At 43.1% G+C, this 25,776-nt stretch overlaps 1 protein-coding gene across 1 annotated transcript in view; it reads right to left on the bottom strand.

Annotated features, from left to right (window-relative positions):
* Positions 1–25,268, bottom strand: part of ME2 (malic enzyme 2) — a 45,055-nt gene extending 19,787 nt beyond the window's left edge. Inside the window, exons 1-7 of the mRNA XM_054986980.1 lie at positions 25,219–25,268; positions 17,458–17,579; positions 12,184–12,317; positions 9,088–9,237; positions 6,120–6,195; positions 4,022–4,183; positions 1,861–1,964 (exon numbers count right to left, since the gene is read on the bottom strand). Of these exons, the coding sequence (XP_054842955.1) occupies positions 1,861–1,964; positions 4,022–4,183; positions 6,120–6,195; positions 9,088–9,237; positions 12,184–12,317; positions 17,458–17,565 (734 nt within the window). The 5' untranslated portion in view covers positions 17,566–17,579; positions 25,219–25,268. The remainder of the gene's footprint in view (positions 1–1,860; positions 1,965–4,021; positions 4,184–6,119; positions 6,196–9,087; positions 9,238–12,183; positions 12,318–17,457; positions 17,580–25,218) is intronic.
* Between the last annotated feature and the right edge of the window lie 508 nt (positions 25,269–25,776).

Here is a 25,776-nt window from a genome sequence, read left to right as displayed (position 1 = left end):
CATTTTGAAACTGTCCCCTATGGTAGCACCACTCACACCCAACCTCAAAATACCAGAAGTGCCCACAGGCTTTGGAGTCCCCTTGACCTAGACTGCGACCCCTGGGATCCTAGGCCCTTCTGTGCTCCTTCCATGTCTTCATTTCCTACCAACAGCCAACGTAGTGTAGCGACTAGAGTGTCAGACTAGGAGTGGGGAGACCCAGGTTCGAATACTCGCTCTGTCATGGAAGCTCACCGGGTGACCTGGGTGAGTCACACACACTCATCTTAAAACTACTCACAGGGCTGTAATGAAGATAAAGCGCAGAAGAAAGAGAGACTGTCATAAGCCATTTTCGGGTCCCAAAGTGGGGTATAAATGAAGTAAATAAGTAAATCCTGCCTAACGCCTCTTGTCTTTAGGCCCACTGTGAAGTTTTGCCCCAAGCCTTCTCCTTTTCTTTTTGATCCTGTCATTTTAAAAAGAAGGCACGGTTTATTCACATTTATTATTCTTTTAACAGGCAGGATACATCTTTAGACATTCTTCTGCAGCCATTCAGTAGCCAGTGTGGCCAGAAGCCAGTATGAAGTGGTAGACAGCGTGACAGAGCAGGACTGGGGAAACCCAGGTTCCAAACTCTGCTGTGTCCTGCAACCAGACTTAGCCCTATCTACCTCACAGGGCTGTTGTGAGGATAAAGTGGTGTGCCCTGAGCTCTCTGAGAGACAGGTACATCAGCAGAACTGTTCACTGATGTAGTTCAAATCACAGCCCAGTTGCAAACTCAGGGCCAAGCTACAAGTGACGAATGACACTTGAACGGCAAGTGGACTGAGTGGAGAGCAAGTGGAGGGCAAGTGAATAGGGAGGAATACACTTGCCATTCAAGTGTCACTTGTCACTTGTAATTTGGCCCTCAAAGGGTCAACTAAGGCATGCCATTTTCCCTATACACATTCACACCCTTTTTACAAAACGAGAACTCTCTACAGGGATGTTGCAAAGGTGAGAGATATACTATACTATATAAACTATAAAATGCTCAGCACTCATGGAAAGTGCTTTAAACAATAACAAGCAGTATTATTATATTACTGCAAGTTACACACTTCTATTTCTTGAAATATGGTCAGCCACAAGGAAAGCCTGATATTTTTTAAAAAAAACTTACTTGTTTTGTTTCTACAAAATACTTGGCACATTTTTTTTCTGGCATACCTGAGAAAGTCAGGAAGGTTCCCACACTCTTGGCATTTTGCATACTATGTGAAACTGACTGGTTAGGAAGATATTTTTATAAAGGGAATAGGGCTACATCATAACATATACTGGTCCAGGAAAATGCACTGTGTTTCTAATCATGTGGTAAAAAGGTAAAGGTAGTCCCCTGTGCAAACACCGAGACATTACTGACCCATGGGGGGATGTCGCATCATGACGTTTTCTTGGCAGACTTTTTACGGGGTGGTTTGCCATTGCCTTCCCCAGTCATCTACACTTTACCCCCAGGAAACTGGGTACTCATTTTACCGACCTTGGAAGGATGGAAGGCTGAGTCAACCTTGAGCCGGCTATGTGAACCCAGCTTCCGCCAGGATCGAACTCAGGTCGTGAGCAGAGCTTGGGCTGCGGTACTGCCACTTACCACTCTGCGCCACAGGGCTCATGGCATATTCTGTGGTACATTATTCTAATAATGTGGTACTTAGGATTTGTTTGGATGACAGCTCCATTTCAAAATTCTGCAATTACTAGTTCTACTACATTACTTAGATGTATCATCATATTGACTGCATTGATTTACAGTGTGTAGTCTGACTTGAGGAAGTGAGAAAAGCAGAGTATAAAGTAAAGAAATAAATTCAGAATTTATACCGGTCTATAATGGCTTCCATGAACTCATCGATGAGGTCATCATAAAGCTGTGAGCGGTCTCGTTTCTGGTACAGCCCCATATAAAATGGATCTTGCAGGAGCGTCTAAGAGGAAAAAAAACACAAAAAGAAAGCGGTTCGATTGATACATGGCATACCAAACTATAATCGACATTTCTTGTCCTTTCCAGAGAACGAGGAAGTTTGGTTGTTGTGGGTTTTCCGGGCTGTATTGCCGTGGTCTTGGCATTGCAGTTCCTGACGTTTCGCCAGCAGCTGTGGCTGGCATCTTCAGAGGTGTAGCACCAAAAGACAGAGATCTCTCAGTGTCGGTGACACTGAGAGATCTCTGTCTTTTGGTGCTACACCTCTGAAGATGCCAGCCACAGCTGCTGGCGAAACGTCAGGAACTGCAATGCCAAGACCACGGCAATACAGCCCGGAAAACCCACAACAACCATCGTTCTCCGGCCGTGAAAGCCTTCGACAATACAACGAGGAAGTTTGCAGCAGCTCTCAAGCAGCTTTTATCATAGCAGAAAACATTAATAAATTATGCTTTAAGACTCTACTGAAGGGCAGGGTGGTAGAAACTGTTGTCAGAAGCAAAGGGCCAGCCCTTCTGTGTACTTTTATCAATCAAACCTACACAATCCAGAGCTCGCAGTGCCACAAAGTGCAAACCCACCAGTGAAAGAAAGTACCTGCATAACAAACATCTCTGAGATGACTAGGGAGACTGTGTGGTGTAGTGGTTACAATCTCCAGCTATGAGTGATTCCGCACACGATGGATAATGCACTTCCAATCTTCTTTATAGATCATTTGGAACGGATTTTTTTGTGTGTGGAACAAAATATCCACCTCAAACGATTGATAACGTGCATTGAAAGTGCATTATTCAACGTGTGCGGAATCAGCCTATGACTTGAGTTCAAATCTGCTCTGCAAATTAAGCCAACTGGGACAATCGTTCTTCTTCACCCTAACCTAATTCAAAGGGCTGCTGGAAGGACAAAATGGAGGAAAGGGGTACCACGTACATTGCTCTGATCTCCTTCTAAGAGCAAAGCTACAAGTGATGCCAGACACGTGTTTTTTAACCTGTTGGGGACGCAATTTTACCTGGGAACTGTAGTTTTCAAAGTCAGATCCACACAGGATTGCTGGAGGAGAGGAACTTTGCAATTGCTTTCTCGCAATCTCAACAGAGAAATGAGCTACCAGCTCTTCCTTCCCCTCCCCTCCCCTGCAAAGTTCCTCTCTCCCAACAATCCCGCGCAGCTCTGTCTTTGAAAACTACAGTTCCCAGATAAAACTACGTCCCCAACATGTTAAAAAGCACGTGTCTGGTGTCACTTGTAGCTTAGCTCTAGGAAAAGCAGTGTATGAATGAGGTTAAGTCCCTCTATTAGGTTCAAGAGCCAGTTCACATAAGAAGCCCTACTGCTGAAAACCATACTCGAAAATGTCCCTAAAGCTCTCGGTTATGCATGCCCACAAGGAGGAACGAATAAGTGAACCAGTGAGTGCACATAGATCCCGTTACACGCTGCAGTTATTCCCACAGCCTTTTCCCAAACCTCCACAACCACAGAGATCACTGTCATTTTCTTTAGATATTTCACCCCTCTTTTCGCACCAATGAGGAACCAAAGCAGCTTACCATTTCATCTTTCTCTCCTATTATTTTATCCTTATGACAACAACCTAGTCAGGTAGGCTATACAGAGCACATGACTAGCCCAAGGTCACCCAGTGAGCTGCCATGGCTGAGTGGGGATCCATCGCTGGGTCTCCCAGATACTATTCAGGTGCTCTAACCACTATACAACACTGCATCTTACACCTCATGTGCTTTTTACATGTATTGTTATGGCTGACATGCTACTTCCTTTTTCTAAACATGAGACCAAGACCACTGATCTGAAGCATATTCAGCGGTAGGATTCAACCAGTTAGAAAAATCTAGCACAAGCAGCTGTGGTCCTGGACGGTGTGCACCTTTATGTTTACAAAGCAATTGATTCAGCAAGTTCTCTGACCGAGTGCGAATCTTAGATCTCAGCTGAAAACAATGCTTCTTGGGTCAGCAAACATTAGCACCACTGAAGAGTACGATAATGTTTTTGGATAAGCAGACGCTTAATGTTTTCACTGACCTGATTGTCGGTTCCAACGTCGATGCAAACAGGGAGGCACTTATCGGGTCGTATGCCGGCGCATGCTGTGTACAGGCAGAGTTTACCGACAGGGATGCCCATGCCGTACACACCCAGATCACCAAGGCCCAATATCCTCTCTCCGTCAGTGACCACCACAGCCTTAAAAGGGTACAAGAAAATGGGAAAATTTGTACGTGGGACTGACAAAATCAAAGCTCAATGAATACCATTCAAAATTCCACTGACTTTATCACACCTTTTGGAAATATTTTTAAATGTACTGTTGTTTTTTTCAGAATCAGAAATCATAAAGTATAGACATGTTGTTGCAAAAGTATTTTAATATATAATCCTTAAAAATAAAAGGCAAACCGTGTTGCCAACGACACACATTTTATCCTGGTGTGCCTGCGCAGGAGCACCAGGATAGAAAGTGCGTCATGGCCAGTATGGCCTCCAGAAGGCGCTGTGGCAGCGGGACAGCCAGGCGAGCTGGCCCCTCCCTCCAGAGGCCAGCGACATGGCAGAACACCCAGGTGAGCCGGCTTGCCCCTCCCGAGGCCAGTGCAGCAGAAGGATGGCCAAGTGAGCCGGCCTATCCCTCTGGAGGCTGGCACAGTGACTGGAAGTCCAGGCAAGCCAACCTGTCCCTGTGGAAGCCGGTGCAATGGTGAGAAGGCCAAATGAGCCAGTCTGTCCCTCTGGAGGCCACGCCATTTCCTAGGGCCCGTTTTTTTTTTTTTAAAAACTGGCTCCGTTGCTAGTGTTAAATATTTTAGCAATCGAATAATGAGGTTTATCAAGATGGAGAGAGGATATACTCTTGAGTATAGTTATTTATTTTGATAGTCCTTGTAATGTGTATATTTAATTTTCTTTTTACTGTAACTTTTGTTCCCCGTCCCTCTTTTTTTCCTCTTCTATATCCCTTAATTGTTTTAAAATAAAATATATAACCAAAAAACGCCCCTCTGTTGCCTTTGTCTTCCCCTGAAATTCACTTGCGCTTTTGGGATTTGGGGCCAAACTAGGGATAACTGTGCCCACGAGTTCTTCAAAGGGACGCACCATCATTTTAAAGCTTGTTTGTTCAATTATAAAAATGTCACAGGGTCTCACTCCTGTTGGGGCTAAAGGGCTATTCCCCCATAGCACCATTTTAAGGCCATTTTGGCACAAGGGAATCCCCTCATTGCCCCGCACTGCAGCTCCCCAGCAGGATCGAGCCTGTGACATTTTAAAAAGTTAAGCTCTAAAATGGCACTGTGCCCCTTGGTGGACTCGGAAACATGTTATCATGTAGTCTAGCTGTAAGAAAACCTTGTCAATGGGGTGCATGTGCCCTCTGGGGCCATTTCAAGTCAGAAAACAGGAAAAAGACTTAAGGCCCATCTTCCTGAGCAGTTCAGTCCTGACCCAAATTGGGTCCCTTTACTACTTGCAATTGAGCTCCTGGTGGGAAACTCACAGCACATGTCTGGTAGAAAGTCCTTGTGGCAGACTCAGGCGCGATGTGAGGATTGCATAATGTGGACTTAGGTCCTCAAAAACCCAGAAGTAGAGGGAAAATGGTGGTTTGTTGCAGTTCGTGGTTCGTTGTGTTTCACAAACCACGAATTGCCATGAACTTGCCCAGTTCACAAACTGGTTCATTCGGTTCATCACTTACGGGGCTTCAGAAGATTTGCAGAAAGCTCCCCCCACACACAGCCTAGGCAACAGATTGATTGGCGCCAGGCTGTCTGCAGTGACAAACCAAAAAGCGAACTGTATGAACCACTCTAAAAATCATGGTGGTTCGTTCTGCTTCATCAGAAATTAGTGCTGACAAACCGCCGGTTCGTGAACCAAAAACCAGCCTGGTTGATGATAGACTTTGGTTTCTGCCCATCTCTACCCAGAAGCAAAGTACAAGTCAGCCAGGACACAGGATGAGGTGACTTACACAAGGTACTAATGGGTTGTTTTACAGTATAAACCTCAGGATGGAAGGATGCTCCCTCAGTTTTATTCATCTGTAATCTGTCCCTAAAGAATCCAGCCTGTCTTTAAGGGTAAAACACATAAAGGGAGGGGATTCATGCAGCATCAGTACCTTTACATCATTTTCTGGCCAGTTACCTATAATCGATCTAACATGGCCCCTGTCAGTTATGGCGATGAACAATCCCCTGTTAAAAAACAGAACAAAAAAAAAGCACATTGACATTTTATTATTTTACATCATCTCTAGGGGAAATGGCACAAAATCTTAAGAAATCATTTTTTTAGAATGGCATATAATTTTTTTTTAAGAAGAGGGACAATGAACGTGAGACGTAACTGGAATATCGGGGGGGGGGATTCTAAAGTAAAACATATTATTAAAAGCTTATGGAGTTAGAAAATACAAAATTCATCTAATTTTAATACCACCGGCTAGTCAAACAATCTTAACTCTGCCACGTGAAATAAAGCTGAACCACACTCTATACGCTAACAGTACGAACTGTTATTGCAATTTATAACATTTTCCCACCAAGGAGCTCAGGCAGTTTACATGGACTCTACTCTTCCTCATTTTACCCTCACAACAGACCAGGAATATAATAACAACAGCAACAACATCTGATTTATATACTGCCCTTCAGGACAACTTAATGCCCACTCAGAGTGGTTTACAAAGTATGTTATTATTATCCCCACAACAAACACCCTGTGAGGTGGGTGGGGCTGAGAAAGCTCCAGAGAGCTGTGACTAGCCCAAGCTCACCCAGCTGGCTTCAAGTGGAGGAGTGGGGAATCAAACCCAGCTCTCCAGATTAGAGTCCCCCGCTCGTAACTACTACACCAAACATGGTGAAGCTGCCTTACACCATGTCAGAACATTGGTCCGATTAGGCCAGCTAATCTGTCTACATATTAACAGCAGTCCTCCAAGATCCCAGCCAGATCTTTCCCAACATTTCCCAAAATCCTTTTAACTGGAGATGCTGGGGTTTGATCCAGGGACCTTCCGCATGCAAAGCACATGTTCTACCACTAAGCCAACTAGGCAGGATCAGGCTGAAAGAAAACGATTGGTCTGTGATGAAACACGAGCTTCATAGCGAAGTGAAAATCTGAACTGAGACCCCCCCACACTCTTAATTTGATACTCTAATCACTATACCACACTGACTCTCACTGACATTAATAGTAGGTTCTAGACTGTACTTCAGTTAGAAAGAAAAAAACTCTGTCATCACATTCTTTCTTCATATCATTTCTCTGAGTGTATAAATTCACAATTTTACAAAACTCCACGGTAGAAATTCCTCCTTTATAATGAGAGAAAGTAGAAAGACGTTAAACACCGTATTTAAGAATAGTACAGAAGGCTAGAAATGTTAAATTTTGTAGGAGTAAATTCATTATTATTTTTTAATCTGCCTTGTGTTGGACTTGGGGTTGTGCACCGTTTTTAACCACCTGGCTGAGCTAGTAGATGGCACAAAATATTTCTGACCATTCTAACTGCTTTAAAATATATATAAAACAATTCAGTAAGAGCATCTAAACATACAAACACTACACCAAAGCCAGGGATAAGGAACGATAACAGTTATTGGGGGTATGTCAAAGAAAACAAGTCTTCATCCACTGGCAGAAGACAACAGAGGAAGACAGACGAATCTCCCTAAAGAGGGAGTTCTAAAGTTTTGGCATCACAACTAAAAAGGCCCTTTTTTGGGTTGCCATTAGAGATCGGCACAAACCGGGAAAATGGTGGTTCATTGCAGTTCGTGGTTCATTGCGTTTCACGAACCACGAACCAGGATGAAGTTGCCCGGTTCGCGAACCAGTTCGTTTCATCCATGAATACGTCACCTCTGGGGCAGCAGGAGGTCTGCAGAAAGTCCATCCCCCCGTTGCCTAGGAAACAGACTGATTGACATCAGCCTGTCTGCAGTGACAAACCGAAAAATGACTCAAATGAACCAACCGTAAAATCGTCATAGTTCACCGCGGTTTGTCAGAAATGCTCTCCGACGAACCACCGGTTCGTGAACCAAAAAACGGCCCAGATCGTGACAAACTTTGGTTCATGTTTCAGTTTGTGCCCACCTCCAGTTGCCATCCATCTATCCTCAAATGGCAGGAGCACTCAAAGCACAGCCTTTGAAAATGACTGGAGTGGATGGGTAGGTTTATGTGGGAGAAGGAAGATGGAGTAGATGGAGAAGGAAGTTTGGGAGAAAGAGTAGAGACTGAGAACTGAAGATGACTGGAGTGGATGGGTAGATTCATGTGGGAGAAGGAAGATGGAAACTATGTAATCCATACTGCAGAAATAAAAATAAGACTTGTTTGAAGGCAACATAGATAAAGGGATATAACTATTATAGAAATGGTGTAGATAGCACATGCAAAACCGCACAGTGATCCCATGTTCAATTATAGAACCAGGGCTTTTATTCTGGGCAAAGAGGTGGTGGAACTCTCAAGAGGTAAATGAGGGAGAAACACACGGGCCCCCTTACAAAACAGCCATTTCCTCCATGGGAACTCATCTCTGTCTGGAGACAAGAGGGAGGGGCCACCAGACACGAGAGGTTCCGGAACTCCGTTCCACTGCGTTCCCGCTGGGAAAAAGCCCTGTATAGAACATTTCTGTGGCAAACACAGACTAGAATTTTGGAGTGTCAATTGAAAGCCATTAAGCACAATTGTTTGTTTATTTATTTGACATTATAAAAGAGGAGAGCCAGAGAACCGAAGATAACTGGAGTGGATGGGAAGGTTCATCGGGGAAAAGGAAGATGGAGTAGATGGAGAAGGAAGTTTGAGAGAAAGAGGAGAGAATGAGAACTGAGGACAGAAAAAGGATCAATGAAACAAGAGGAAGTGCTGGTTGAATACCACACAATTTCTATTAATGGCTGCATGTTTCTCATTTGTTTAAATGGTGTCTTCAGTCTACAAGCTGCTTTACAAAACAACATAAGCAAAAAAGGAGAAATCGTTCTTGGTCCTTGAGACTCCAGGGTGAGAACAGTCTTCATCAATAATTTCACAAACATACATTAAAAAGTTGTTCTTACTTTGGCCTTCTAAAAATATGTCCATAGTGGGTACACGCTAGGCCTACAGTTGGTGTATAAACAATTGGCATTAACCGCTCGATATCATCTTGCAACACCCTGTAGAATAACTTCTCGTTTCTTTCCTGGATCCCCATTATGTAGATGTACCTGTAAATAAAGTAGGGATGGGGGAAAGGAGGGGGGAAAGAGGTTAAGATTTGGATGCTGCCCCCTACTGAATATGCAAGAAGACCTGTAAAACCACTGGGGGGGGAACTGTCATGTATGCCTGCATACCTGTCATTAATGTGTTTTGGGTTTTGCTGATCATGCCTGCTTGCTAAAGCTGTATTCTGTATTGTTCATCTGAGAGTGTGTAAACTGCTAACCGTACTCTGCCAGTAGGGGACGTCTGTTATCTGCTGAAGGTACTTACTTTCATTTTTCAGTGACTGTCCTTGAATGTTTGCTGAGGGCAGCACAAAATGTATCTTTTCTCAGAAACTGAAATGATTTCATTCTGTACCATGTCTAGTCTAAACTAATCAGTTCCCATGTAACTCTTTGGAGTTTTCGCGCCAGAATGTCAACGGACCCAAAGGGCAGGAAGTTTCCCTATAATTAGAAGTGCCCATTTTGAACAGTCACTTCTGCCAATTGCTACCTTTGTGTAAACACCTTGAACTGTATGGATCTCTAATAAAAGTTACTTCAACCAATGCACCTGAGTGCTTGCTGTGAGGGACTTGGGGATCTACCTGCCAAGGACTGACAAAAACACATACAAACAGACCAGAGCATACATTTATGTGCCCCAGTAACAACGTCCTTTTGGGAAAATAAAACCTATCCTAGAATGTCCTTTTAACTGGAATCGGAATTAGTCACTTCCAGGGCTTTTTTTCTGGGGAAAGAGGTGGTGGAACTCAGTGGGTTGCCCTCGGAGAAAATGGTCACATGGCTGGTGGCCCCGCCCCCTGATCTCCAGACAGAGGGGAGTTTAGATTGCCCTCCAGGCCACCAGCCATGTGACCATTTTCAAGAGGTTCCGGAACTCCATTCCCCCGCATTCTCCCTGAAAAAAAGCCCTGGTCACTTCTAAAATCTCATTTGAAATAGCAGACAGGATAATTTTTTATATTATATGTTTGAATCAAGGTAGGTTTTGCATTCAGTGTTTCAGATCTGTCAATTATAAACTTATTCACTGCATTTAAGAGAAAATGACCTTGGTCTTCAGGCGGAAGTCTATAAATGCACTCAGATTTGCTTCCAAGAAAACATGAACTTGCTTGGGCTGCACTGATCCGTTTCTAACCATAAACTAATAAGATTGTGGTTAGTCACTGTTTAAAGATCAGATGCAGCACTCTCTTCTTAAGCCACTGCCGTGTGAAATTCTGCTTTATGAGTAAGTTATCTATGGTTCTGTTAGAACCTGGAACCAAAACACTTTCATTTATTAACAAGCCAGCAGTTAACCATTCTGTATGAAACAGAAAGACAGCATGTTCTGAATGGCAAAATCACTGTTGCAAGCACGACTTTTTTCTGGGAAAAGAGGTGGTGGAACTCAAGACCGCACAATGACATCACTTTGGGTCAGCTGGAACAAGGGGGGGAGTTTTTTAAAGTTTGAATTGCCCTCGGTGAAAATGGTCACATGGCCGGTGGCCCCTCCCCCTGATCTCCAGACAGAGAGGAGTTTAGATTGCCCTCCACGCTGCTCAGCGGCACAGAGGGTAATCTAAACTCCCCTCTGTCTGGAGATCAGGGGGCGGGGCCACCAGCCATGTGACCATTTTTAAGAGGTGCGGAACTCCGTTCCACCGCATTCCCACTGAAAAAAAAGCCCTGGTTGCAAGTGTCACAGCAACTAAAAAATGTCAAGAATATGGAAAATGGAAAGGAATTTGAAGATGTGCGGCTTCCATATATCAACTTCAAGAGAGGTTAAAGAGCAAACCAAGTATTTTCACAAGAAGTGTTTCAAAAGCAGGATTGTTCTGCAATGTGAAGTGTCCTCTTATCAAACACTTTTTAAAGTCGGTTAAACGGATCACTTTCACATAATGAATACTGCACAAACTGACTTTTTTGCAGCAGGCCTGGAGCAACTTAAGAGTAGTTTCCCCAGAGGGAAAGGCTTGTGTGGTTTCCCTGTTGCTGCTGTGGTTGTCGATACAGCGCAGTGGCAGTGGGGCTCCCCCATGGCAGGTTTAGTAGTTTCCCTGCCCCAATCTCTCAGCAGGGGCAGTCCCCCTTTTACTGAGGCTACTGGAGCTGTTTCAATTCTTTTTTAAAACAAACAGGAACTGAATATTGTATCAATATTATGTTGCAACAATATGTGTGTCAGGTTTATACTGAATTCCCAGCTTCCATAAAAAAAAGAATTGCCCCTTTTAATTATGCAAATATATCTTTCCTCTTATATCTCCACAATGAAAGGGCCTAAAGACTTTTTTTTAAATGAAAGCTGGGAATTGAGAGAAGTAGATACACAGATTATTAAAACATGATATAAACATAATGATGTTTAGTTGCCAATTTTTAAAAAATGGTGGCCGGGAGAATAAATGGCTGCTGGGTAGGTTGGAAAATCTGAAGTTTCCCAGCAGCCAACCAGACTTTGCTACAATCTTTACCTTTGCAGAATAGCAACTTTGAGAAAGATTAGAGAAAAGGTAAGGGAAATCCTGGGAGGTGTACAAATGCACCACAAACCTCCTTGCATCCGTTTCCCAACAGCATTGAACTCAGGGCAAATAATGTAAGGGAATGGCCTTGGGTCAACACATGCCCAAACCAAAACTGAAACATTTTTAATAACCACCACCACAACAACATTCAATTTATATACCACCCTTCAGGACAAGAACACCCACTCAGAGCAGTCTACAAAGTGTGTTATTATCCTCACAACAATCGCGGTGGGGCTGAGAGAGCTCTGAGAGAGCTGTGACTGACCCAAGGTCACCCAGCTGGCTTCAAGCAGAGGAGTGGGGAATCAAACCTGGCTCTCCAGATTAGAGTCCTGCCGCTCTTAACCGCTACATCACAATCTCTATTAACGAACTACAAACATTAAAGTGAATGCTAGCACACACTCACTTTTCCAAAGGGTCGGTCATTTTGGCCAGGTTTCTATGGAAACGCATGGCTTGGATGTCTTGCGTCTCTATCTTTGGAGGCAGAAGTCCTTGGAGTCCAAGCATTTGTCGTTCTTTTAATGTAAAAGCCATACCCTGGAAACAGAAAGAAAAAAAGTTAGACAAACTAAGCCAGATAATAGCCGAACTATTCAAAAAGGCTTTTTGCTCAAATGGGAGGGCTGTATTGTAGGGATGGGGTCGACTTCATCACTAGATTGCCTTACATATTATCTGCTGCTTTAAATACGTACTTCTATGTACCACCCGTGCTCTGTGTTGTCTAATGTTAGTCCTAGAATTGATTATGTTCTGCTTCAGTATTTTTTCTATTGCACTGGATTCTTGCTAATACTATGTCTTTTAAACTTGTATCTATTTACCCTATGGCATTGTTTATGGAAATGTCCTTGATATTATATTAAAATGTACTTGATACTGCTTGTACTAATCTCATACTGTTTAATCTGCCTTGAGTCTCAGCGAGAAAGGTGGACTACAAATGACATTAATTAATTGATTGATTAATTGGTTTGTTGATTGGTTGTGGTGCAATGGTTACTGTCCAACTAGCATGTGAGACAACCAGGTTTGAATCCCTGCTCTGTCACGGAAGCTCACGGAGTGACCTTCAGCCAATCACATACTCACAATCTAACCCACCTCACTGGATTGTTGTGAGGAGAAAATGGAGGAGAGAAGAACGGCACAAGCCACTTTAGGATGCAATTGGGGAGACAGGCCAGCTATAAATTAATAAAATAAATAATAAATTTAGCCCAACGGTTTCAACTTTTTCAAACTTGTGGGTTTATCCTTCATCTCATCCTGTGATATGGGCCCCCCTTTTTAATGCGTATCTGTCTTTTTCTTTCTCTGATCTCTATCCTCCCAACTTTTTCCTTCCCAAACATTAGAACCCTATCCAAACGAATCCGTTCCCCTCCAGCTGAAGGATATAGCACTCAGCATCCTACTTTAACGTTCCCAAAATTTTGACAGCAAAACTTTTGCAGCATTGGTTCCAGGAATATCTTTGTGGCTAGGAACGACAAAATTTTCTTGGAATGTTCCACATTGGCACAATGTCATTTTATTGAGTATAAAAGATGGACAGTGACTACATTACAATTGCCAAATATGGTAACCATTATTTCTGCACTGATACTGGACTACTGCAGTGTGGTGTTCACGGGACTGCCTTTGTTGACAGTTTATGAGTTCTCATGAGAGACTGCTACTGATCAGTGCAAGCGCTATTTTATTCCCTCCATTGCACTGGCTCTTTTAAAGATTTTCTTCAAAACAGAAGTGCAAATAAAAAAGGTACGTGACCCGATTTTGGTTACCAGCACTAATCGAACCACCCTATGAACACCAAATATTCTCATATTACTTGTTTTTTTTTAAAAAGAAGGGGATTTCGGTGATCCCCACATCTTTTATGTGTGTATTGTGTATTATGTGCAATAAAGTTGCCTCCAACCTAAGGCAACCGTATAAAGGAAAGACCTCCAAACCCTCCTGTCATTAACAGACTTGCTCAGATCCTGCAAACTGGAGGACGTGGCTTCTTTTACTGAGTCCAGCCATCTCATTTTAGGTCTTCCTCTTTTCCTACTGCCTTCCACTTTTCCTGGCATTATTGACTTTTTCAGAGAATCTGATCTTCTCACAATGTGACCAAAGTACGATAGCTTCAGTTTCATCATTTTAGCTTCTAGGGAGAATTCAGGCTTGATTTGATCTAGTACCCACTTATTTGTCTTCTTGGCTGTCCATGGTATCCACAAAACTCTCCTCCAGCACCACATTTCAAGTGAATCAATATTTTCCTGTCAGCTTTCTTTACCATCCAACTTTCACATACATACATGGCAATGGGGAATACCATAGTCTGGATTATCTTGGTTCCCAGAGAGACATCTTTATCTTCAAGGATCTTTTCCAGTTCCCTCACAGCTGCTCTTCCAAGTCTCAATCTTCTTCTAATTTCTTCATTGCAGCCTCCCTTTTGGTTGATGATTGAGCCAAGGAATAGAAAATCTTGAACGATTTCAATTTTCTCATTGTCAGCTTTAAAATTGTCTAATTCCTCCGTAGTCATTACTTTTGTGCTTAACAAAATAGAATTTTCTCATCTCTATTCTGCAGGGAAATGGGAGACAGAGAATCCTGCTTCACCCCCTGCCTTCATGAAATGTACTGCATACCTGAACAGCTATAAGGATTGGTCGCAGTAATCTGCAATCTTATCTCAGTTCAGTTTCTGCAGAAGATGCAACTGTGTTTTCCGGAAGATTTTATGATTGACTTGGCATTTATCCAAATGATCAATCAACATGTGATTAAGAAATAATAAATACCTAATTCTTATTGAAAAGGAATGGGCATATTATTTCTTCTACTGATCCCTCATCACTGATCCTTCCCAATTCCCCCTTTTTCAGATCTCCCTCCCTTGACTTTCACTCGGAGTCCTTAATCCTCTTATGATTCAGCTTCAATAAAACAAGTGCCTGGTGGAATAATCAACTCAGCAGTGACCTTGTGGTTCTCTTTGTTGCAGATAATTGCTTATTTCTCCTGTCTATGTATATGCAGGCAACTCCAGCAAGAGGCTTTCGAGGCAAGTGAGAAGAAGGGGTGGTTCACCATTGCCGTCCTCTGCAGAGTCGGTGGTCTCCCATCCAAGTACCAACCCTGCTTAGCTTCCAAGATCTGACAAGATCAGGCCATCCATGCCGTTCCACCCACCACTTACTCCTGTCTGTAGAACCTTAATGAAGGTCTTCCCTGCTTGATCCTTTCCAGGATATTCCAAAGTTCCTGGGTCAGCAATTCATGCTACAGCAGGGTCACTTTCAAAAACAGGATGAAAAGTGGTGGATCAACCCTCAAGCAAAACCCGTTTCTTAGCAAAATCCATTGCCCCATCCATCATTCCCTCATCGTGCCATTCTTTGCCTCTGTGGCTGGTAGATAGAAAGCTGGTTGGTGCTCTTCAAAGGGCCCGATCTCAACTGGCGGCTTCCAGTTGCTGATCTAAGAGAGTTCTAAAATGCTATCCCTGTAAAGGGCACAGGCGGTCGGCTGCCAGACTCTATAAACACCTCATCCTAGTTACTGTCCTTCTGTTTGCCAGGGCCGTTGCAAATTCTAAAATGTTGCTGTCAATCAGAAACCACAAATAGTCAGGAGGTTCCACGGATTTAAGCTGCCAACGGTAAGATATAAATCTTTCATGGCAAAAAAGCAGTAGTAGTTTATAATTTAATAAAGCGCACAGTGCTCACAGTGAATAAATAAACCTATTATAAATACTACTATAAATATGTTGGGTACAAAAAATATCAATAAATATATACACATCCTCTGTATTTCCAAAAAAATCTTTAGAAGCAACCATGTAGATAAAGTAAATCCCTTCACATGTCCATAGTCTGTTGAGCTTGTCTTCATCAATCACGAAGCACGTCCAACGAGATAGCATAAATATGCTGCAAAAGTTCCTAAGGTAAGTTCAATAATGATTTTTAATTTCTTCAAAACTTTCCTTAATATGTATATATCTTTTTCAGGTTCCCCCGTTCATCTGAATTTTCGGGTTGACCAGACGAATTCCAATCTCACGTCTCAGCGGACAGCGCTCCAGTCATCCAGTTATTGTCTCTCAAGTTAAATATCCATCATGTTCAACAGGTTACTAGCTTTCATCCAGTTTCGAACAATCATCTTCTTCAAGCTCATCATAGATATCTCCAATCCTGCAGCACGTTCGTTTCCTATTGCAGAATCCAAATAATGTGTGCAATACCCCGCCTTTCTCCTCAAAGGGGACTCAAAGTGGCTTACATCATTCTCCTCTCCTCCATTTTCCCCACACAATACCTCACAATGTGAGGCAGGTTATGCTGAGAGTCTGTGACCGACCCAAGGTCACCCAGCCGGCTTCCATGGCAAAGCCGAGAATCGAACCTGGGTTGCCCAGATCCTAGTCTATCATGCTAGTCACTACCCACTATTAGTGGTGAGGTGGCAATTCTGCAGGTGGTCAAGAGGAGAATTTGGGATATTGAGGCGCAGACTATTAATGCCGGTAACTCCGGAGTCTGCTCCCCTCATTCACTGTCCCTCTATTCCCCGCATACCACCATGGCGGCGTATATTGCTGATCTGATAAACCCAGTGTTCAGGAGGGCTTTTATGTTAGCGAGGTTCAATCTCTTTCCCTCAGCAGTGGTCACAGGCAGATACGGGGGTATTCCGTATAGGGATAGACTGTGTGACTGTACTCTGAGGGAACCCGATTCAATCTCACATATTCTTTTTCGCTGCCCCAAATATTCTGTTATGCGCAGCTTACTGATTCGTCCTCTTTTTCCTGTGCAGAGGGATTTTTTGGATAAGGATCTAAAAATTTTCTTAGCAGACAAGAGTCCAGCGATAACTCTATCCGTTGCTGAATTCCTGGCTTATGTGTGGAAGTCAAGGGTAACGTTTTATAAAGCCCCCTATGACTGTGCTGTATCCTGAGATAATTTTGCTGTCTGGGGACCCGATTGTGCTGCCCTATGAATTTATTCCACAACATTTCTTCTGTTTTGTCTGTATTATTTATGCCAATAAAGGTTGCTGTGCTGTGCACTACCCAGCAGTGGCTCTGCATTGCTAAGAACATCAGGGCTCCCCGGTTCTAACCCAGCAGAACCACACCACCACATGGGTTAGTAGCACGAATGCTAGTTTACAGGTTTTAATACCTGGCATAAGACTTTTTGGCACAGGCAATTTTTGCCACGTTTGGCCCCATACCTTTTCAGATTTTCTTCCGAATTCCGGACATTCAACTCGCTCTTCGGATTTCAAAGTGGCGTTTCCAGGATTCTCTTCTCTGTTTTCTGCCTGTGCTTTTTTTGCGCGGGGAGAAAACTCAGAAGAGAACCCTTGAAATGCCACGTTGAAATAGTCCAGAATTCGAAAGAAAACCAGAAGAGGTATGGGACCAAACACCTTTGCTGCTACTTTAGTTCTTATGATGTTCAGAAGTCTGGAAACCAAGAATCCATAGCTTGTGTGGATGTTGTGCTACCACACTACCTAAGCGCACGCACTCATTTTGCACAAGTTTGTAGCAAGTTTTCAGGGCCCAAAGTTAGACAGGGGAGGCTTTCGGTTCTCTATTGGAATCAGGCCCAACGAAAGAGAAGGAGAGTGCTGCATTCACACAACTAACCTTATTTGTCCTGGGGTTCAGCATCAGCAACTTCCCTTTTTCTTTGGTGTGTGCGCCGCGGCACGCCAGTGCACAGGGAGCGACAGCTATCCTTAATCGAGAAAACATTTCTTACAGTTTGCCTAGGAAAAGAACACGGGAAAAGGCAATGTTACACACTTCTAAGAGGACGATATTGCTTCAGGCTTGCAGCATACCTCAAAGACACAAGCAGAACATATTGAAGTTAGAAAGATTTGCTGGCTAAATTCTACAGAAAAATAAAACACCTAACAATAGTGGCTTGTCATCTGTGCTTTCTCTCAGGCCTGATTTCAGGGCACTGGACAATAAACTGGGCCTTACAGAACTGTTTTGCTAGCAGAGGTGCAGTGTTAGGAGTCTACTCTAGTGGAAAGACACTTCAAAGGCTCCTATCCAGGAGGTCATAGCCCCTCTCTATACTGCCTTGGTCAGGCCGCACCTGGAGTACTGTGTGCAGTTCTGGAGGCCTCACTTCAAAAAGGATGTGGACAAAATCGAGAGGGTGCAGAGGAGAGCGACGAGGATGATCAGGGGTCTGGAGACTGAGCCCTACGAGGAAAGGCTGAGGGCCTTGGGAATGTTTAGTTTGGAGAAGAGGAGGTTGAGAGGGGACATGATTGCTCTCTTTAAGTATTTGAAAGGCTGTCATTTGGAGGAGGGCAGGGAGCTGTTCCAGTTGGCAGCAGAGGGTCGGACCCGAAACAATGGGCTTAAATTACATGCACAAAGGTACCAGCTGGATATTAGGAAGAACTTTTTCATGGTCAGAGTAGTTCAAAAGTGGAATCAGAGCTGCCTAGGGAGGTGGTGAGCTCCGCTTCTCTGGCAGTTTTCAAGAAGAGGCTGGATGAATATTTGTCAGAGATGCTTTAGGCTGATCCTGCACTGGGCAGGGGGTTGGACTAGATTGTATGAACCCCTTCCAACTCTGGGATTCTATGATTCTATGTTCCCCGAAGGGAAAGCACCTCAGTTAGCAAAAAAACAATCTTTGGGATCCAACCCAATCATCCAATATCGGCCACCAAGCTCTTAGAAGCAGGGTAGGAAAGCTTCCACATTACTCAATAGGTGAAAAGTCAATATTTATGAATGGTAGTTGTTGGCTTTTTATATTTACTCAATTTTTATCCTATTGCCTTCCTTCAAGCAACTTAGGGCAGCATTCACTGTCCTTCTCTCCTCTATTTCACCCTCACAACCACCCTGTGAGGTAGGTTAGGCTGAGAGAAAGTGACAGGCCGAAAGTCACCTAGTGAGTTTCCACAGATGGAGATTTGAACCCGGTTCCATCCTAGTCCTGTGTGTTAACCGTTACACCAAGCTGGTTGTATGCCAATGAAAGGCTCCTGTGGGGCAGATTGAGGGCACATTTCTGCTTTAAGAATATGCCGTCCTACAGCTTTTATTATATCACTGTATTGATTTTTATTATTTTATTGTTAAGTCGCTTTGATTCCAACACAGGCAAAGCAGCCACCCCCCAAAAAATAAAGATTGTACATAAGATGTACCCAGAAAAAAAAGCCAGAGGTGAAATACACAAGCTTATGTTTTATCACAAATTCACTGAAATTAACTGGTGGCGTGGGCTGCCTTCTCAGTAAGTGCTCTAAATTTTCAGTTATTAATCTGCTGATGGACAATGAAAGTCCTTGAAGGAGGAAAGTGATATTATACTAAATCAATTATCAACTGGAAAGCTGGGAGCAGCCGTTACAAAGTACTGTTTTAAAATCAGGTTCAGTTTTGTGTACTGCAAGGCCATAAATTACTTTTGCCTCATACCGCTAAGCACTTTAAATGCTTCTGAACGTCCTTTGGAAAGTTCTACCGAGAATGTGGGAAGGTATTGTATCTGGTGCTTTTATTTTTAGAGCGCTCTGTGTTCGTCTTTTGAAGCTGCCTATTTTAACACACACACATTCTCTCTTCCAAATCGATGTTTTCTAAACCACGGCTCTGACTCACCATTGAAGCCTACTGCCCTTTTAAATGTCTGCACTGTTCAATAAAAGAAAAATCAAGGAAAGAAAGCAATTTCAGGCCTGAATCTTATTCGTTCGAAGGGATTTGCGGCCAAGCTTGTTTATTACTTGGCAACAGGGAAGCAAGAGGGAAACTGTTGATATTAGAAACGCAAACTGCTTTTCACAATGAAGAGGGGGCTGTGTATAAAACCCAGCAGGCAGGCAGTAATTGATTAAAAAAGAAATAACAAGCAGAGAATCTTAAAAACTGGTATTAAATGCTGAATATATATTTTTAAAAATGATAATGGAGAACTTGAGCTAAGAGTTTTTTTTAAAAAGGACTTTTCAAAAGATTGGCTGCTTAACTGCCTAGTTTTAATAGACCACCTGATAGGTCCAGCTTTTGTATTATAAAAGCTGGGTGAAGAACCTGGGGGTCCTGAGAGCTCCAAAAGCCCCCCCCTTGCCCTTGAGCAAAGTTTGCTTGGATGTAGGCTGAAAGCCATTGGAAGGGCTACATCCTCCCATCACCAGAAAGCTGAAAGCACAGCTCAAAGGATGCTAATTTTTAAATCCTTCTTCAAGTGCACGCATTAATCTATCCTTCTGACTGCAAATGAGTGACGGCTAATGTCTTCACAATATATACACCACGGTCCGATGCGGACACAGCTCCTCCTCTTTGCATCAGCATTCAACAAATTCACCTACCTCTCTCCAGCAACAGCAAGTGAAGACTTTTTACTTATCCTCTAAACTTTTTTTTTTAGTTTGCTTTTCCAGCTGTGGCCAAAAAGTGTTAATTTCCCCTTCACTTTAGACCACAGGGAGAAAAGTGGCTGAAGGCGGAGACAGGCAGGTGTATACTGCTTACCTAGGTGTAACTCCTATGTGCCCCAGCTGATGATTGGTAATTTGTATATCTAATGAAAGGCCTTATTGTAAGAGCTAAGCCAAGTTGAGAGGTCATGAAAAATGATACGGTAAACTGTAGAGTTCACATCAATACAGGATACAGTTTGCGGTGTGTGTGTGTCTGTGTATGTGTGTGTGTTTGTGAAGCTCTCACAAGGTGTGGAAAAATCTGCCACCATACCTACTTACTAAGTGTATTAAAATGTTTTCTCCTACATGACAAGACAATAATCAAAGCAGCTTATAACACTACGAAATCCAATAACTAAAAGGGAAACAAAAACACTCAAAACAAAACCAGCAACCAGAACTATTAATCAGAGCCAGCATGGCTGAGGGGTCAGAGAGTCAGAGCGGAACTACAAGTGACAAAAGGCACAGGTTGGACGCTTGTCAGCTTCCCTCAAGTTTTGATGGGAAATGTAGGTAGCTTGGCGGAATGTTGGACAAGCGACAGTTGAAAAGTCCATTGGACAGCAGTCGGAGAGCCAAGCTGCAAGACCAGGATGCCTACATTTCCCATCAAAACTTGAGGGCAGCTGACAAGTGTCCAACCCATGCCTTTTGTCACTTGTAGTTCCGCTCTCAGACTAGGATCTGGAAGGCCCAGGTTCGAATCCCTGCTTAACCATAGAAGCTTGCTGGATGATCCTGGGCCAATCACACATCCAGGGCAAAACTAGGTATACCAACATAAACAGGTCCAACCCACAGAGGACAACATTTAAAAATGCCATAAAGGCATGATCTACTTCAGGCCTGCCGCACAGTAGACTTAGTCCTATGCAGAGTTACTCCAGTCTAAGCCTGATGAAATCCGTGGACTTAGACTGGAATAACTCTGCATAGGATTGCACGGTCAGATGCTCTTATTCCCTCCCCTGCATTTTCTACTGCCGAAGCAGCCACACCCTGCTGTGGCCATGAGAAACAGGGGGGAGGCAGGAGGGCAGTGGCACAGTGAGTAGCGCCAACGATACTGTTTCTGCCCACACCACACTGCTGCTGTATTTGTGCCCCATCTGGAAGCAGCCCTTAGTGCCAGAAAGAGCACCTTGTTCTGATCCAAATATGTGAAATATATCAAAAGCCAGATAGCGACAGGTAGCTCCGTATTTTTTCGAAAAAGGAACCCAGGAGATAGAGGGTCATATTCTTATGTCCTTCCCAGATTACCATATTTACTCAAAAGGAAGGTGACCCTGAATGTAAAATGACACCCTAGAAAAGTTATAAACCAAGAATTTTTTTTTACTGGATTTAACTGTAACTTGAGTAAGATTTGGATTGGTTAGCACCTTAAAGATCAACTATATGTGAATGTAAAATCCCCCTTTTTGGCACCCCTGGGGGAAAAAAATAGTCTCGCATTGGAGTAAATACTGTATTTAAAACAGAATCAATAACCTTAGTGAAGGAGTTTGACTGAGGAAGAATCAACCTGGCTTCTCTAAGGAAAAAACTGTCTCTCTGGTCACATGGAGTTCTTTGAGAGGGTTTTAATAAGAAGGTGGACAAGGACGATCCACTACACGTCACATCTTTCACAAAGACCCTGGCAAAAGGTTCCAGAGTAAATGTAGAAGTCACAGCATAAACAATTGTTACGGCAACAAGAAGCAGGGGGCAGTTCTCACAATGGAGGAAACTCCGTTGTGGGATCAGTGTATCTGGACACCAGAAAATTATTTCGAATTGAGGTAAGCAGAGAGGTAGCCACATTTGCAATGGCATTGGAAGATGAAGACCACCACAAAGAACTCCGGAGGAATCTTTTCAAAACTGGGTGAAGAAGCAGCAATATGGCAAATTGTTATTTATTTCTCTTATTTAATTCATTTACACTCCAGTGGGGATCTTAAACAGCTCACAACATTCTCTCCTTCATTTTATCTTCACAGCAACTCTATGAGGTGGGTTAGGCTGAGAGGGTGTGACTGGCCCAGGGTCACCCAGAATTCGAACCTGAGTCTCAGAGACCCTAATCTTTGCTACCACAAAGAGTGTCGCTATTAGTTCTCTCCTGATCTTTGGGATGGCTAACTCGTCCCATTGGCTTAGAAAAATAATTTTTGGGTCTAGAGGCACTTCATACCCTGTGATTTCCCTGGTTGTTTCAATGACTTTTTCCCAGAATTTTTTTACAAATTTGCATTCCCACCTTGTAATTATACTGGAGTTGTAATTATACTGGAAGAGTTGTAATAATACTTGTTCGAATGTTAATAGTTTATATTGTTGACTTATGTATATTACTTGTTCATATTCAATAAAATGAAAATTTTAAAAAAAGAGAGAGAGACCCTAATCTGACTCGCTAACAACTATGCCATACTGGCTCTATGAAGTACTCTGTAAGTAAATGTAAGGACACAAAAATACACTGGGGCAAAAAAGAATTTTTTTCACACAGAAAATGATGGAATCTGAACCAGCTGTGACTGCCCAGGAAACTCGTCTTGGAGTGATGACGGCAAAAAATGAAAACGTTGGCTCTATGTATTGGAGAAAAGCAAATTCTGTTATACAGGTTATAGGAAAGGGACTGAAAATAAGAAAGACAAGCATCACAGCACCTTTACATGAGTGCATCTCTATATTGCGTACAAAAGATACAGAGCTGAAAAGGTGCAAAAAACTCAACTAATGATGAGTGTGGAAAAGCTAAAGAGAATGGGGCTTTTCCGTTTAGAAAGGAGTGACGTGATAAAAGATTTGCAAATGTACATACGGGGTGGAGAAAGCCGACAGAGAGTATTATACTTGGAGTCAAAACAATGAAGTTACAGGCAGTGGATTCAGGAAAGTGCTTCATACAATACATAAATTAACTTAAAGTCACTGCCACAAGAGGTAACCATGGTCTCTACTTTTCAAAGGGGCCAAGACAACTTCTTGGATTACAGGCCTATTTATACCCGAGAAGCCCAAATGGGGAAGGCATACCTCTGAAACCCACTTGTTGGGGGGCAGCAGGGGAAGGCTTCTGTGCCCTTCTTATGGACTTTCTGGGGGGCATATGGTTAGCACTTGTGGGGAGGCACGTTAATGGAACAGACATACCTTAGTATAATTGAATGGAGATTCTCTTAGATCCTTACCAGACCTTTTTATGGGGCTTTCATATGTTTTGTTTGGGCTTCTAGTTTGTGTTATGCTCTCTGTTACAGAAAAGCAAGATTTGTGTCCAGTAGCACCTTAAAGACCAACCAGATTTCCAGGGTATGAGCTTTTGAGAGTCAAAGCTCCATTTGTCAGATATAATCCAAAAGGGATTAAAGTTTTCTTCTTCAGGTTGCAATGAGCCATAAATGACTAGCAAAGATATATGCTGGCTTGTAAACTATTTTAGGGGCTGGTAGCTTTTGTAAACTTATTCGTAAGGCTGATAAAATGACCACTTGTTTAAAAAGCAGGTTTTCTGTCACCTCTTAACATGCCTCATTTTTTAAAAAAAATCAGTGGCACAGCTATGGAATTTCCCCCTTATCCATGTTTTTAGTGGTTTCATAACCTAATAGTGGTTTTAGAATAAATAAGCTAAGTAAGTCATAATATGGCATCAAGTAAATAACAGAGGCTTCTCAGGATGGTCTAATTATTTTAATCTATGATCACCTTAGTAGAGTCATGCTACTCACAGGAGTCTGATAGCAAAAAAACTATCCAGAGGTTGTTGCAAAAGTTACTGCCAAGGAAAATGCATGCTCCAGCCTAGCACAGCTGCCTCAAAATGTTGGTTTATGAGTCTGAATCTTTCACTTCCTGGCTTTTATGTCTGAGACAAAAGTTCACTTCAGGCCAAGATCTAGCACACAAAACTGCAAGCATTCAGGACTGGATGTGCAGCGTTGCAGAAGTAATGGGCTCCGCAATTACTTGGTCAAAACTCCAAAATCGGATCTGCTACCTCTAATTTTTCCTGTTTGTAAAACTGCATACTTACAGAACATTCACAACCCTGTTTCTTAATGTTCAGCAGTACAGGGTGGAGGCTGCCACAGATATAATCTTTCCAACATTATCATGCATACAGCTTGTTGCTTTGAAAACAACATTTGAAGCCTGGGTAAAATACTTCCTGTTTTGATGAGAAAACTGCACCAGATACCAGCAAACAGTCGGCAAGAATACAAACTCCATCCTTTAAGTATTAATCTGCAAATTCACAACAGAGCAGGAAAATCCTTCTGCTATACAGGTCTGAGCAGGAGAAAGAATCACCCTCCCAAAGAGAAAATGAGTTTAGGCCAAATCTAATTTAAGGACCAATTATTTTCCAGCGGCATGTTTTTAGCCAGGGGGAAGATAATGTCATTCATAAGAAGGGATGATTTAAAACGCATTCAGATACACACAAATCCCAGTGCAAGCAGGGCCTACAGAAAAGATACCGGAGGGCTGAAAAAAAGGAAAGAAAGATTCAGGGCACAAGCACCTTAAAGTATTTACATAGAATGTTGCTCTCTAAAGTGCTACTGGACCCAAATCTTGCTCTTCTACTACAGACCAACACAGCTACCCAGCTGCAAAAAAGAAAAGCAGCGGTTTAACATCAAAATGCCATTTTCACAAACGACAGGTCTGGCAGCCTCAATTAGGATCACAAGAGCCAGTACCAGCTTGGGCTGCAGTTTAGTTACAAAATTTGCAAATGGCAGCTCAAAATGGGGAGGGTTTTTTTTTCTCACCTACACCCCAATAAAAATGAGGCTCAAGATTAGAGGCCTCAGGTGGAAACGAAAGATGCTGAAGAGGAAAGTGACTAGAAAGAAAATGAAAACAAGGGGATAAAGAGCAATAAAAGGAAACAGAGTTCACAATTCTAATGCAGGAATATAATAATTACCAGACCCCTCCTGCCTTTAGCTGCAACCCTCTACTCGCCTGATGCTGCTCCCTCTTCCAGCTCCACTGAGGACAAAGGAGCTCTTCCCTTTCGCACCTCCCAGCGCTAAATGAAGCACGCAAGACAAAGCCAGACTGGGACACCTCAAGAGGCGGTTCTTTCTTTGCTGACTGACGAGGCATCTTAGCCAATGACAGCAGAGCCATCCCCCGTCTTCAGCCAATGGTGTTTGTCCGCTCGGATTTCCCCTCGCGCCAGCATCGGAGAAGGGGAGAGGAACGATTTGAATATGCAGATCAACCGGGGAGAAGAAGCCAATCAGCATGGCCTATTATAGGATTGATGTGCATCTTCGGAACGACGACCGTAAGAAGCAGAAGGAGGCTTGGCCAATGAATGGTGGAGCTTGGAAGCCTTCAGCCAATGGCGCTCGTCAGCTCAGTTTCCGAACTATCGCATAAGCGGGGAGGGGGGCGGGGAGTGAGGGGGGGAGTTATTTGAATATGCTAATCGGCTGGCGAGAGCAGCCAATCAGCGCGCTCTGGGAAGCGATTGATG

This window comes from Eublepharis macularius, chromosome 8, assembly GCF_028583425.1.
Source record: "Eublepharis macularius isolate TG4126 chromosome 8, MPM_Emac_v1.0, whole genome shotgun sequence".
NCBI lineage: Eukaryota > Metazoa > Chordata > Lepidosauria > Squamata > Eublepharidae > Eublepharis > Eublepharis macularius.
This window is presented reverse-complemented; position numbering and strand designations above follow the sequence as displayed.